At 41.1% G+C, this 13199-nt stretch overlaps 1 protein-coding gene across 1 annotated transcript; it reads right to left on the bottom strand.

The window, feature by feature from the left end:
- Positions 1-202: 202 nt before the first annotated feature.
- Positions 203-8333, bottom strand: LLPH (LLP homolog, long-term synaptic facilitation factor). The gene is made up of 3 exons (XM_019455017.2): positions 8203-8333; positions 5894-6113; positions 203-820 (listed from the first exon to the last, which is right to left on the bottom strand). The coding sequence occupies exons 2-3, from the start codon at positions 6096-6098 to the stop codon at positions 642-644; spliced, it is 384 nt and encodes a 127-aa protein (XP_019310562.1). The 5' UTR covers positions 6099-6113; positions 8203-8333; the 3' UTR covers positions 203-641.
- Between the last annotated feature and the right edge of the window lie 4866 nt (positions 8334-13199).

Raw genomic sequence — 13199 nt, 5'->3', positions numbered from 1 at the left:
GTGTTGTATTAGGCTACATAATGTAAAAACTGACATTAACTAGTTCCCAGGTTGTTCTATCTCCTAAAAAGATGGAGGCTATTAATTTGTAGATGTTAATATTCTACCTAAAAACCTAGAGATTTTTTAACAATTTAATTGAAGATGTTCTTCTCTCCTACTAGAAAACCTTAAGGACACATGAAAGAAAAGCACTTCAAGATCTAGACAAAATATCTTTTATTCTGAATTAAACAAAATCAAAACTCTAAACAAGTAGTGCTTATAAGATCCACTGACATATTTTTAGTTGTGTAAGTTTTCTTTAAACCTGAATTAGCTGAAATGTGTCAGTATAATATCTTCTTTTATCTTTATGGAGACCAAACAATTACAACCACAGTAACACTTAATAGAATTTTGAAGTCTGAGAACCCCTGCACATTGGACAGCATCCAATTAAAATACCAGTGTCGTTTTCATTTATCAAAGAAAATATTTTATCAAGCTCCCAAAACAAATTTGAGGAGTTAAGTTGGGTTTGAAGAGAAAGGCCAAGTTAAATCTGGAAACACAGTTTTCATTTGGTGAAAGCTGAAATCCACGTATACATTCTAATCGAAGACCTGTCCCATGTAGGATTTTTCAAATTTTTAAAGAGTCTACCAGGCCAAACCCTTTGCTGCCTTTACTGCTTTTGCTTTGCTTTTCCCCTTCCCTTTTTCTCGCTTTGCCTTCAGCCTTTTCCTTTGTCTCTGGTTCATCCATATGGGGTACTGTCCATGCTGGTCTAGAAGACTCTTTTTGTTTCTCTTAATATCAGTCTCCATCTTCATGTCATCTGAATAAAAAACGAAAACTATTAACGCTCATGAATAAAGAAACAATCCTGTGAAAAAGCATGTTAATGCAATGAGAACATCAGAACTGAAAGTGGTCTGAGACTACAAAAGAAAAAAAAAAATCCCTTTTTCTATGGAATGCTCTTTGACTAACACTGAAAACTCCTCACAGCGCATTCAATGGACTCAGACATGCTCTCATGGGTTCCTACAACCATGAAAGACATAAAAAGTACTGGTGAGGAATGAGACATGTCTTCTATTTAGTCACTAAGAGACTTTCTGAAGAATGTTGTCATGACTGTCCTTTGCATTAGTAAAAGTTAAACAGCAGTCATTTAGGATGTATGGGTTTGAGTTACTGCAAGAAGGGTAAGTATATGGCTGGGAGCAGAAGTGGGTTACAAGAACATTTCTCAGATTAAGTGCTTTCTTGAGCTAACTACGACAGTTGAGCCTATTAAGTGTACCCACACTTTTAATGGACAGGCCTTAAAAGTAAATGAGCTATGAAGAATGGCTGGCCACTTCTAATGAAGTGTACTCAGAAGAGGTGGAGTAGTAAGCAACAAGCTTGTGACGGGCAGATGACAAAGGAAAATCAGGATGGGGGCACCTGCCTGGCTCAGTCAGTAGAGCATGCAACTCTCAATCTCAGGCTCGTGTGAGTTCAAGCCCCGCGTTGGGTGTAGAGGTTACTTAAAGAAAGAAAGGGAAAAAAAAAAAAAAGAAAAGAAAAGAAAAACTTGGATATAAGGTTGCCTGGCTGGCTCAGTTGGTAATGCACACAGTTCTTGACCTTGGGGTCCTGAGTTTGAGCCCCACGTTGGGGGTAGAGTTTACTTAAGGAAAAAAAAGTGTATTAAAAGAAAAAAAAAAAAGAAAGAAAAATGAAAGAAAGAAAAGCCTGGATGTACACTGGGGCTGACACTCTTATCCAGATAATACCCAGAGACCAGCAATCTCCCTGACACGAAGCTCAGTGCAACCATGCTGTGGTACATCTATCACCAACCTTATCTACTGTGAAGGACAGGCCCAGAATGTCCTCCCATGGGAACTTACCAGGGTATACAAGGTCGTGCGTGATCACTACCACCTGACACTGTATTAATTCGTTTATCTGGCTTACTTTCAGTCTCCTCCAATACAATGTAAATCCCATCCGGATGGAAGCAATTTCTGGTATGCATCATTATTTCCTCAGTACCTAGAATAGTGCCTTCTGTATACCAGCCATTCAATAACTAGTTTTTGAATGATTGTTTTAGGTGCCGTTCTAGGTTCTGGGGATATGGCGGTCCAAATACACTCCTTGCTGTCATGGAGTTTACAATATTCTGTTGAAGGGAGAATAACAAAGCAAACCGCAGCCTGTGTTAAGTGGCTTTTTTAAGAGAAGCACCAGAACCACACTAAGTAAGACCCAGCAGGCTCTGATGAGCACACGGAAAGACAATGAGATGTTTTAACGATGTGAATGACAATAATTTGCCTTATTTATTCTAAAAAGATCATACTGGGGCGCCTGAGTGGCCCAGTCAGTTGAGCGTCTGACTTCGGCTCAGATCATGATCTCGCGGTTTGTGAGTTCAAGCCCCGTGTCGGGCTCTGTGCTGATGGCTCAGAGCCTGGAGCCTGCTTCAGATTCTGTGTCTCCCTCTCTCTCTGGCCTTCCCCCACTTGCACTCTGTGTGTGTGTCTCTCTTTCCATCTCAAAAAAAATAAACATTTAATCAATCAATCAATCAATCATACTGTTTGATATGTCAGAAATGAATCAAAAGGGAGTGTCTGGGTGGCTCAGTCAGTTGAGCATCTGGCTCTTAATTTTGGCTCAGATCCTGATCCCAGGGTCCTGGGATCCAGTGCCACATCGGTATCCACAATGAACGTGGATCCTCCTTAAGATTCTCTCTCTCCCTCTGCCTGTCCTCCCTTGTATGTGCTCTCCTCTCTCAAATTGGAAAGAAAAAAAAAATCAAAAGGGAGCAAATGCTGAAGAGAGAAGTAAAACAGGCTACCATCTTGGTTCAGGCAAGAAACAATAGTCATTTTAAAGTGATAACATGAAAGGAGGAGGAAAATGGATAGATTCCTGCTATATTTTGGAGATATTCAAGATGCGCTAATGTTTTAGAGGTGAGAAATAAAGGAAAAAGGGATCAAGATGACTACTAGGTTTGTGGCTTAAGTTGAAGGAAACAAAGGGGAAACACAAACCTGAGGGCAGAGATGAGCAACCACACTGAAACCAGGCAGATTACTAAATGGAAAGACTCCCCCACTCTCAGTTCTATCCCCATTTAGTTCCTGAAATATTCCAAGGAGGGTAGCTGGACACTGCTGCAGGCAGATGAGAGGATCCCTCTCTAAGAATGATGCGAGAAAAGACCTAGGTTCTGACATACATCCTCCACAACAGAACCTTCTAGGTTCAACCCAATCATACTCCAAGTCTAACAGCTGATAAGTCCTCCCCCACACCTTGTCCCCACCTCCCCTGCCAGCGTCCATTCATCATTTTAGTGCTTTACTTTTAAATATAAACAACCATTCATTACTAGGCTTTGGAGAAAGCCTTCATTGTGAAAGAGAAAGACGAAAAATAAAGGAATGCAGGGGGTGGAGGGAAAAAAGAATTCAAGAAAATAGACAATGCAGAGTAGATCAAAAATTTTCAAACTATAATGAAAATCCGCAATGAGATTAGAGAACATATATCCATTAAGAACCTCAGGCTATAACAAAGAAAGAGTAAAAGAGAAAAAAGAACTCAGAAATTAAAAATATAATAGCAAAACTAAACAACTCAAAATAAGAAATAATAAAGTTATGAAAGTATAAGAGAAAAACAGAAAACAGGAGAGAAAACTACAGAATACATTAAACAGACTCAAAAGCAAACACTCAAAAAGCAAATAGGCATCTACCATCCAAAACATATAAGGAACACTTACAATTCAACAAAAGGACAATCCAATTTGAAAGAGTCCTGACTCTTGATTTCAGCTCAGGTCATGATCTCAGGGTCATGAGACATCAGCCCCAGCATGAAGCCTGCTTAAGATTCTCCTCCCTCTCCCTGTCCCTTACCGGCTTGCCAGGGTGAAAACAAAAATGAGCAAAGGACTTGAAAAGATCCTTCTGCAAAGATGATATGCAAATGGCCAACAAGCATATGAAAACATGTTCAACAGCATTAAATGACTGAAGAAATGCAAATCAAAACCACAATGCGACACCACTTCACACCCAGTAGGATGAGGCAATTCTAAAAAGAGAACGAAAAAGGGGAAAATGGCTGCCTGATACAGAAAACAGTAAACAGAATTATCAACCGACCCAGCCAATTCCATCCATAAGTACAAATCCAAAAGAAATGAAAACATGTATTCAAACAAAGATGTGTACACGAACGTTCACAGCAGCACTATTCACAACAGCCAGAAGGTGAAAGAAAGCAACCCAAAATGCCCATCAACCAACGAATGGATAAACAATGTGTGGTATGTACATAAAACGGTATATTCTTCAGCCTTGAAAAGGAAGTACTGATACATGCTACAACATGGATGGACCTTAAAAACATTAAGCTCAGTGAAAGAAGTCAGACACAAAAGGTCATATGTTACAGGATTTCAATTATATGAAATATCCAGAAGAGGTAATCCATAGATACAGAAAACACATCAGTGGTTGCCAGAGACTCGTGAAGGGAGGAAGAGGGAGACTGTTTTATGTGTATAAGGTTTCCTTTTACAGTGATGAAAACGTTTTGGAAAAAGAGGTGATGTTGGACAACGTACTAAATGATACTGAATTCCACACTTTAAGGTAGTTAATTTTATGTTATGTGAATTGTACCTTAAAGACAAAAAAAGAGCAAATGGGCAGAGGCAGTACATACGAGGAAAAAGAGACAGCAAGTGTTAAGAATTCTTGTTTCAAGGAGAGCTGAAATAAAACAGCGGATTGAGAGAAACGGGACATCGAGGGAAGGATTTTTCTTTGTTTCCTAGAACATATTTATGCTGTTGGAATGACCCGGTGAAGAAGACAGACTGATAAGCAGGATGCAGGCGTATAGCCCTTGAGAACGTAGAGGATTCAGAACACAAGCGGAGATACGGGCCTTTGAGAGAGTAATATTAGCAAGAGGGAAAACTTCTAGGACTGGAAGGCTGAGGATCACTGCTCTCTTCCTTGACCACTGGACACCACATAAATTCACTTCTATTTTAAGAGCCTGAGTATTACGAGTGCTTATTTCAGTTTGCTGCCAAACTGTTATATGAGGATGTGAAAACCAAGGAGTCCTTTCCTGTGCTGAAGCTAGTAATATACACAGCCTCTAACTTTAGACTGTGATTAAAACAGGTACCTAGAATCTGTCAAAATCAAATACAGGAAACTTTGATTTGTTTTAGGAAAATAATATAACGGCATATAACGATTCTTTGAACGGGAATAGATCTTACAAAGGATAAAATGGAAAACGATCTGCTATCTTGCCTAGTCCCTGACTGAATGATATACTCTTCCAACAAGGATGCGTCTACGTTGTTCGTCAACTCCTGTTATACTGTATTTCTGACACACTTAGGCTACTGTATAAGCCTAAATACCCTGAATAATCCAAAACATGCCTATTCACATGAAGCGCCTTTAAAATAGTTTAGCATAGAATCTCTAGCAGCACTATAAGCCTTCAAAGAATCAAATGGGCATGGCAGGAGGTTTGTAGGGAAGCATGTGCAGGAAAGAGTGGAGGACAGTCAAAAAGAGAAAAAGAGTCACAAGAGGAAACTGATAGAATTATTATTAATTTTTTTGTTTATTTATTTTGAGAGAGAGAGCGGAGGAGGGGCAGAGAGAGAGAAACAGAGAGACACAGAGAGACAGAGAGAGAGACAATCCCAAGCAGGCTCTGCCATGTCAGTGCAGAGCCCGATGCAGGGCTCGAACTCACAAACTGTAAGATCATGACCTGAGCCGAAGTCAGACGCTTAACCTAGTGAGCCACCCATGCGTCCCTATTATTATTTTTTAAACAAAGCACTTAAACTCACCTTTTTCATCTTGTACCACACATTCAGTTTTCTCTGGACAATGTTTAGGCACCACCACAGTTGCTATCTCTTGAACATCTTTCATTAAAACATCACTATCTATTTTAAGAATACTTTTAAGTCTGCTGAGTTCCTTTGGGGCATTCTTTTTTCTCTTTTCGGCACGCATCTTCCTTTTCCACTTACTCCGTAAGCTTTTAGCCATATTTTACCTGGAAAGCTGACAGAAATACATACACAAGCAAAAATTTATACTTTCAAAAAAAGAATGGCAAATCCTTGCAAAACCAGGTCAAAAGGTATCTCTACAAAACATGAACAAACGAAAGGTAACACACTTCACTCTGTTCATGATTTATGATGGCATAATGCACAAATTATGGGAGAATCAACATTGCATATACAGCCATTAAATAACAAGAGCACCAAATCAAACTCCCTGTGGTCACTGGCAAACTGTAAGTCAAGCCAATTCTGAAAGCTCCTGGAGTTTCCATACAAGATGCAGAAACTGAATTTCCCCCAAAATGCAAAGAGCATCATCACCTTACATTTATGTAACAACTTACAAATTACAAAATGTTTTTATAGGTTATCTTTTAACTTGACTGCCTCTGAGCTTATAGGACACCTTACCCCAGTCTTCCTCATTATGCTCCCCTCAATTCAATCTACCTAATTTTTTTTTAACTGTTTGTTTATTTTTGAGAGAGAGTAAGCATGTGCATGGGAGGGGCAGAGAGAGGGAGACAGAGGATCCCTAATAGGCTCTGTGCTGACAGCAGAGAGCCTGATGCGGGGCTCAAACCCACAAACCGTGACCTCGTGACAGGAGCCAAAGGTGGATGCTTAACCGACTGAGCCACCCAAGTGCCCTTCAATTTAGCTATTTTAAACTTGTCCATATCCACTCTTGCTGTTCATCTGTTAGCCCCAGCCCTAAATCCTCCAAAAGGCAGTTAGTGTGAGCTTTTAAAAACTTAGAGCTTTCCATAGTCTTTCATGGAATTCTTTAATGATATCCCACCTCATATTCAAGATCTACAAGACTATTTGTGACTTTCAACTCTATTTCATCTCAGGCTCCAAGCTCCACCCCATCCCCAAGTACCAATTACATCGGAGAAAAAGCTCAATCAGTGACAACCCAGGCACAGTATGGGGAGGTGAGAGGGAATGGGAAGGAAGGAATTCTAGGTATTATAAAGGGTTTGGAGGAAGGCTTTTGAGAGTGATTTATAACACAATCTTGATTGCACTGATGGATGTTTGTATACATATATCAAAACTTACACTGGGATGCCTGGGTGGCTCAGTCAGTTGAACATCGACTCTTGATTTCGGTTCAGGTAATGACCTCATGGTTGGTGAGTTCCAGTCCCCCTCAACCTCCATGGGCTCTGGGCTAACAGCGAAAGCTTGCTTGGGATTCTGTCTCCCTCTCTCTCTGTCCTCCCCCTGCTCTCTCTCTTTCCCTCTCTCAAATAAATAGCCATTAAAAAAAAAACTTATATTACACACTATGAACATGTGCAATTTAACAGATTATACATCAATCAAGCAGTTAAATAAAACGTTAAGACATGATTTTGAAAAAAAAAAAAAAGAAAAAGAAAAAAAAATTTTTCAAAGTCCAAACTATCTCCACTTTAGCACCTTTACAATTTGCTGCTTCCATGCCTGGGAATGACCTTCCCAAAGCTCGCTCCTTCATTTAAGTACCACAGAAAGGGTTTCTCTGACGACCTCTCCCCCCCCCCCCCCAACCCCGCCTCGTAAGCTTACCTCCTACTCTCCATCACACCATCCTTTTCTTTCCTTTTAAATACGTATTACATTCTGAAATTTAGTTTATTTTCTGTCATCCCGGGAGACTTCGGGGACCCCGAAGGCAGGCGCTAACTAAATGGGTCTCGTTCACCGCACGGCGCATTTGTTGAATGGATAACTAACAGTTTAACAGTTTGGGGACCACAACCAGCAACCACCAACTCACGGTCCCCCTGCCTACAACAATCCAAGCCTGCGAGGGGCAAGAACAGAGGAGTTGCGGTAAACAACTTTGAAAGCCCAGGTTAACCCGAGCGAGACTACCGACAAAGGAGGGCTCCACCTCGCACAGAGCACGGGGAAGCCCGAGGGCCACCACCAACACCACAGGAGACTCTCGTTCCTGACGGAGGGCTGCGTCTCGGGCCGGGCTCAACCTTGCCCAGAGAGGGACCGGGCTTGAGATGAGACTCTCTACGGGCGGCAGGTTAGACGCCCAAGTCCCAGGCCCCACTGGACCCGGAAAGCAGAGAACTCACCAGGCAAGTCAGAAACCCGCAGATGGCACGCAGACCACGCTGACCGGAAGCCTCCACACTTCCGCCTTCCTGCCGGCGCCTTCCACGCACTCCCAGGAGCTCCGGACAGGCGCGCTGCACGCCGGGAGCCACGATGCCCCCGGAAGGCCTCGAGGGGCGGGGCCTTCTGGAGTCTGGCGCTGACGCACTTCCTCCCTCTGATGGGAGTGCGGTTTTAGGAGCTTGGCTCCTCCCCTGTGGGTTCCCAAGAGGGATTTGGACATTGCGGAAAATCCGGATGGCTGTTGGGGCGCCAGCTAGACCAGTTTCCCGATCGTGACCGGGTTATCTCCGACACGCTAACACAGTGATCCTGGCCCGGTGACCCTGCCTGCCCAGTAGTGAGCCCAGAGTCTCCCTTTACATCTCAGGTCCCACATCACCATTCACACGATACTCTTGGATTTCCTTAGACTGAATCGTTCAGACACGTGTTCTTCTAGAAGGGAAACTGAAATCTTTATTTGCAGCCCTTACGTTTTCCCATCACGGGTGATGATCTCACGTTTGTACACATTTGTCAAAACTTCCCTATTGTACACGTTAAATGTGCGATTTATTGTATGTCCGTTATACCTCAATTTTTTAACCAAAAACCCTTTCCCATCCCAAAGACAAATTCAAAAGGTAAAATGATCAAACTGATTCAGTTCAACCAATTTTTACCTGGCTAACAATAATTTAATGTAAACCAGACATAAGTCTTAGGTGATGGTCACAAACACCAGTTTTTATTATTGTTATTATTATTATTATTATTTTACATATGCTACTAATAGCATAGGCTTTGGAACCAGACATGTCTTGTGTTGCATTTTTGGTTCCAACACTTCCTCGTGAGTAATAAAAGTAAGTATCTCAGAGCCCGGAATGCCTTATCCATAGACTCCAGCTAATACATACAACCCAGTTGATCCTAGGTAGGTGATATAGAGCTCAACAAATGGTAGCTTTTATAATTTTTACATAATCTCAAACATGCACAGTACCGTTTCTTGTTTATTTATTCTGAGAGCGAGCGAGTGAGAGGGGCAGAGAGGGAGGAGAATCCCAAGCAGGGTCCGGGCTTTCAGCACAGAGCCAGAAGCAGGGCTCAATCTCACAAACTGAAATCATGACCTGAGCCGAAATCAAGAATTGGTTGCTCAACCAACCGAGCCACCCAGGGGTCCCACAGTAGTTTCTAAACTGTTATTTTCCAGAGATTTATAACATATGCCAAAAAAAAAAAAAAAAAAAAACCCAGGAAATTGTCTTTAATGATGTCTAGTAAATTCCTATCTGGTTGCTAGAAAAGGAAAGTTCTGAGAAAATTTGTGTGTACCTTCTTTCTTTAAATTTGTGTCCCCGAAGAAACCCTGCAACATATGGAAAGTAGTACACTCAGAATACAGTAGGCTTTTTTAAGTGGCTGACAAACTCTTAACATGTGATATATAAAAAGGCAGCACACATTAGAAACCTGCTTTCTGGGGCGCCTGGGTGACTCAGTCGCTTCTGATTCTGTGTCTCCCTCTCTCTTTCTGCCCTTCCCCCACTCACACTGTCTCTCTCTCTCAAAAATAAATAAACATTAAAAAAGTTAAAAAAAAAAAAAAAACCAACCTGCTTTCTTTAAAGAAGAGTAAGCCTTTACAAAGCAAGTGAATTTCTATTTTACAAGTTAACCATAGATCTTAGCTGCCTCTCCCAAAAATACACGTTCACATTGCATTTTAGAGAAAGCTCATGGACAGTCCTAATTAACTGCATCTCTCTTAATAAACCAGGCCCAAGGAGTGCCTGTGTGGCTCAGTAGGTTAAGCGTCTCCAACTTCAGCTCAGGTCATGATCTCGCAGTTTGTGAGTTTGAGCCCCCTGTCGGGCTCTGTGCTGACAGCTCAGAGCCTGGAGCCTGCATCAGATTCAGTGTCCCCCTAGCTCTGCGCCCCTCCCCCACTCATGCTGTGTCTCTTTCAAAAATGTGTAAATATACAAAAAAAAAAAGTTTTTAAATAACAAACCAGGCCAAGACTTGAAGACGCCTGGCACCAGAAGAGAGAAAAATTTACCTATTGTGAAAATGTCATGGGTGTTAAGTATGTGCCAAAATTCTGCAGTACTAATACTTTAAAAAAGCTGACTCGTGAACTGCGTTACTGGAAAAAAGAAAAAAACTTGTAAATTTATGTTCCTCACTGGTTTGTATGAAAGCAGTTCTAGCAATAAATAAGTGGCCTTAGTATATTTAAAAATCTATAATTAATTCCCTCATTCATACATTTGAGTATGCACTCCGTGACAGGCTCTTTGTTGGGTATATGAAGATGACTGAAACTAAACTACCAGCTTCAGGAAACTTTAGGCTCTGATGGAGGGACAAGGCTTACAGGTCGAACTGAACATTGCTTCAGCTCCCTCCCAGAGCCGGAAGGAGGCCCCTGGAATGGAGGTACGTGTGTAGCACTGAATACAGGCTAGGAAGTGGACCAGTTCTCCTTCTTAAAGGCATGCCAAACAAGCACCAGCCAGTAGGCCCTCTGCAGCCAGGCCTCTCCCATGGAACTCCCAGTCTGACCAATCACTCGGTGAGGACTGCAAAGCCTTCTGGGATTCAGACAGTGACGCCATGTTGCCCAGACCCCAGGTGATGGGGACTTCAAGGCAAAGCTCTACAAAGATGAACAGGCAAAAAGAGCCCGAGTTCCCAGCTGTTCCAAAAAGGCCCACAGCTGGCTGCTGATACCACTAGTCCCCAGAAGTGCATCAAGTGGATCAAAGCCTGGGGTGAGACCTGCAGAAAAAAAAAAAATGTGGGCAGGCAGCCAGGGCCCACCGCACCTTTCCCAAGAATACATTCAATAGAAACAGCTCTCAGATACTGCTCTCTCCCCATTTTCCTCCTGCCTCTGGCTGTACTTTGCACCTTGCGTGTGGAGTTGCTGGTCACTCTGTCCAAGTCCTGCTAATTCCATTTTTTAAAGTATTTCTGGAGTCTGCATATTTTCACCTTTGTTTGTTATGAAAAATTGGAAGTTGCATGCACCCTTTTATCCAGCAATTCCGCTTCTAAGTATATTTCCCTATCTTGGCAAACTCCTATCTATGCACCCTGGGAGATATACAGGGACACACGTAGCAGCACTGATTGTGCCAGTAAAAAAGAAGGAACCATATAAAAATGTTTGACAGAAGAATGTATGAATAACTATAGTTCATTTATGAAATATAGCCTACATCAGTGTTTTTCAAACTTCTTGGTCTTGTGATCTCTTCACACTCTTAGAAATTCAACATTTGTCATATCAGAAATTAAAACAATTTCTTACACTTATTTGTCATTTAAAAAAGATATATGAATTACATGTCTACATCATGTTTATTTAAAATAAACTACTGAAAAGAACAGCATTGTTTTCCATTTTTTTAAATGTCAAATCTGTTTTTGGTTATTTAGTATCTTTAGTTACAATTCAGTACATTCTGCCTTTGGATGGCCAATAATAATTAACAATAGTAGCTGACATTAACTAACACTTATATGATATATCCATCTCATTTAAACCTTGTAACAGCCCAATAAGGTAGATATTACTCCCATTAGAAAGATGAGACAAAGACCTAGATAAGAAAGGATAACTAACTTGTCAAAAATCACATAATCAGTTGGTTGCATAGCAAGGATTCCAATTTCAGTGCTCTTACCCCCTATACTATGTTAAACTTGAGTAGAGCACCATATAATTGGGTATTCAACAACTAACTGATAATGATGGAGTCAAATTTACACCGAAAACTCACCCGAAGCTAAATCTATATTGCTAATTTATTTCAACTTTAATAGCTGGGAAATGATGCTTCGTGAAGGTTATGGGCCAAGTTGTGTCCCCCAAAATTCGTATCTCCCTTAGTCTACCTGAGCTGCCATAACAAAATACTAGAGACTGGGTAGTTATAAACAACAGAAATTTATTTTTCACAGTCTGGAGGCTGGGAAGTCCCAGATCAAGGTGCTGGCAGATTCAGTATCTAGTTAAAGGCCCTCTCCCTGGTTCATTGATTGTGAAAACTGCTACCTCATGTGACAGAAAGGGTGAGGAATCTGTGTGGGATCACTTTTGTAAGAGTACTAATCCCCTTCATGAAAGCACCATTCTCATGACCTAAGCATGTCCCAGAAGCCCTACCTCCTCATATCATCACACTGGGCATTAAGTTTCAAACTGTGAATGGAGGGTGGGAAGGGCACAAACATTCTAAATTACTACAAGGTACTCACCCCTAGTACCTCAGAATGGGACCACATTTGGAGACAGGGTCTTTAAAGAGGTATTAAGGTAAAATGAGGTCAGTAGGGTGGGCCCTAATCCAATATTAACTGTGTCCTTGTAAGAAGAAGAAATTTGGACACAGACAAGTAGAGAGAGAGAAAACCATGTAAAAACACAAGGAGACGATGGCCATCTACCAGCCAAGAGAGAGACCCCAGAAGAAACCAATCCATGATCTCAGACTTCTAGCTTCCAGAACTGGGAGAAAATTATTTTCTTTTTAAGCCACCCAGTCTGTGGTACTTTGTTATGACACCCTAGCAAACTAGTACAGTGAAGGAACCTGCCAGAGTTTGCTTGGCCACTGGTACACTGCTGTAATTTTTAAATGAAACCTGTACTTAATGTCAAATTTTATGTCAAAAATCTGACTTTCAAGAAGACATCTAACTTTTAGTATACTTTATAAATGAAATGTCATTAACACTTTAATTTTAATATAATGTGGAATAATTCTGCAGAATTTATCTTTTTTGCTTTTTCCTTTCTAAGTCAGATTAAAATTTCCTAGTAAAAGGAAACTTATACTTTATAATGGTGAGGACACAAGTACTTTAAAATCAAAATCAATTCTAATGTTAAGGAAAAATTTAGACAAAGTCACTAGAAGATCAATTGATAGTCTTATCTACTCATGAAATTATTTTT

Source organism: Panthera pardus, unplaced genomic scaffold (genome assembly GCF_024362965.1).
Source record: "Panthera pardus isolate Hobbes unplaced genomic scaffold, ASM2436296v1 HiC_scaffold_6, whole genome shotgun sequence".
In the NCBI taxonomy this organism is placed as follows: domain Eukaryota; kingdom Metazoa; phylum Chordata; class Mammalia; order Carnivora; family Felidae; genus Panthera; species Panthera pardus.
This window is presented reverse-complemented; position numbering and strand designations above follow the sequence as displayed.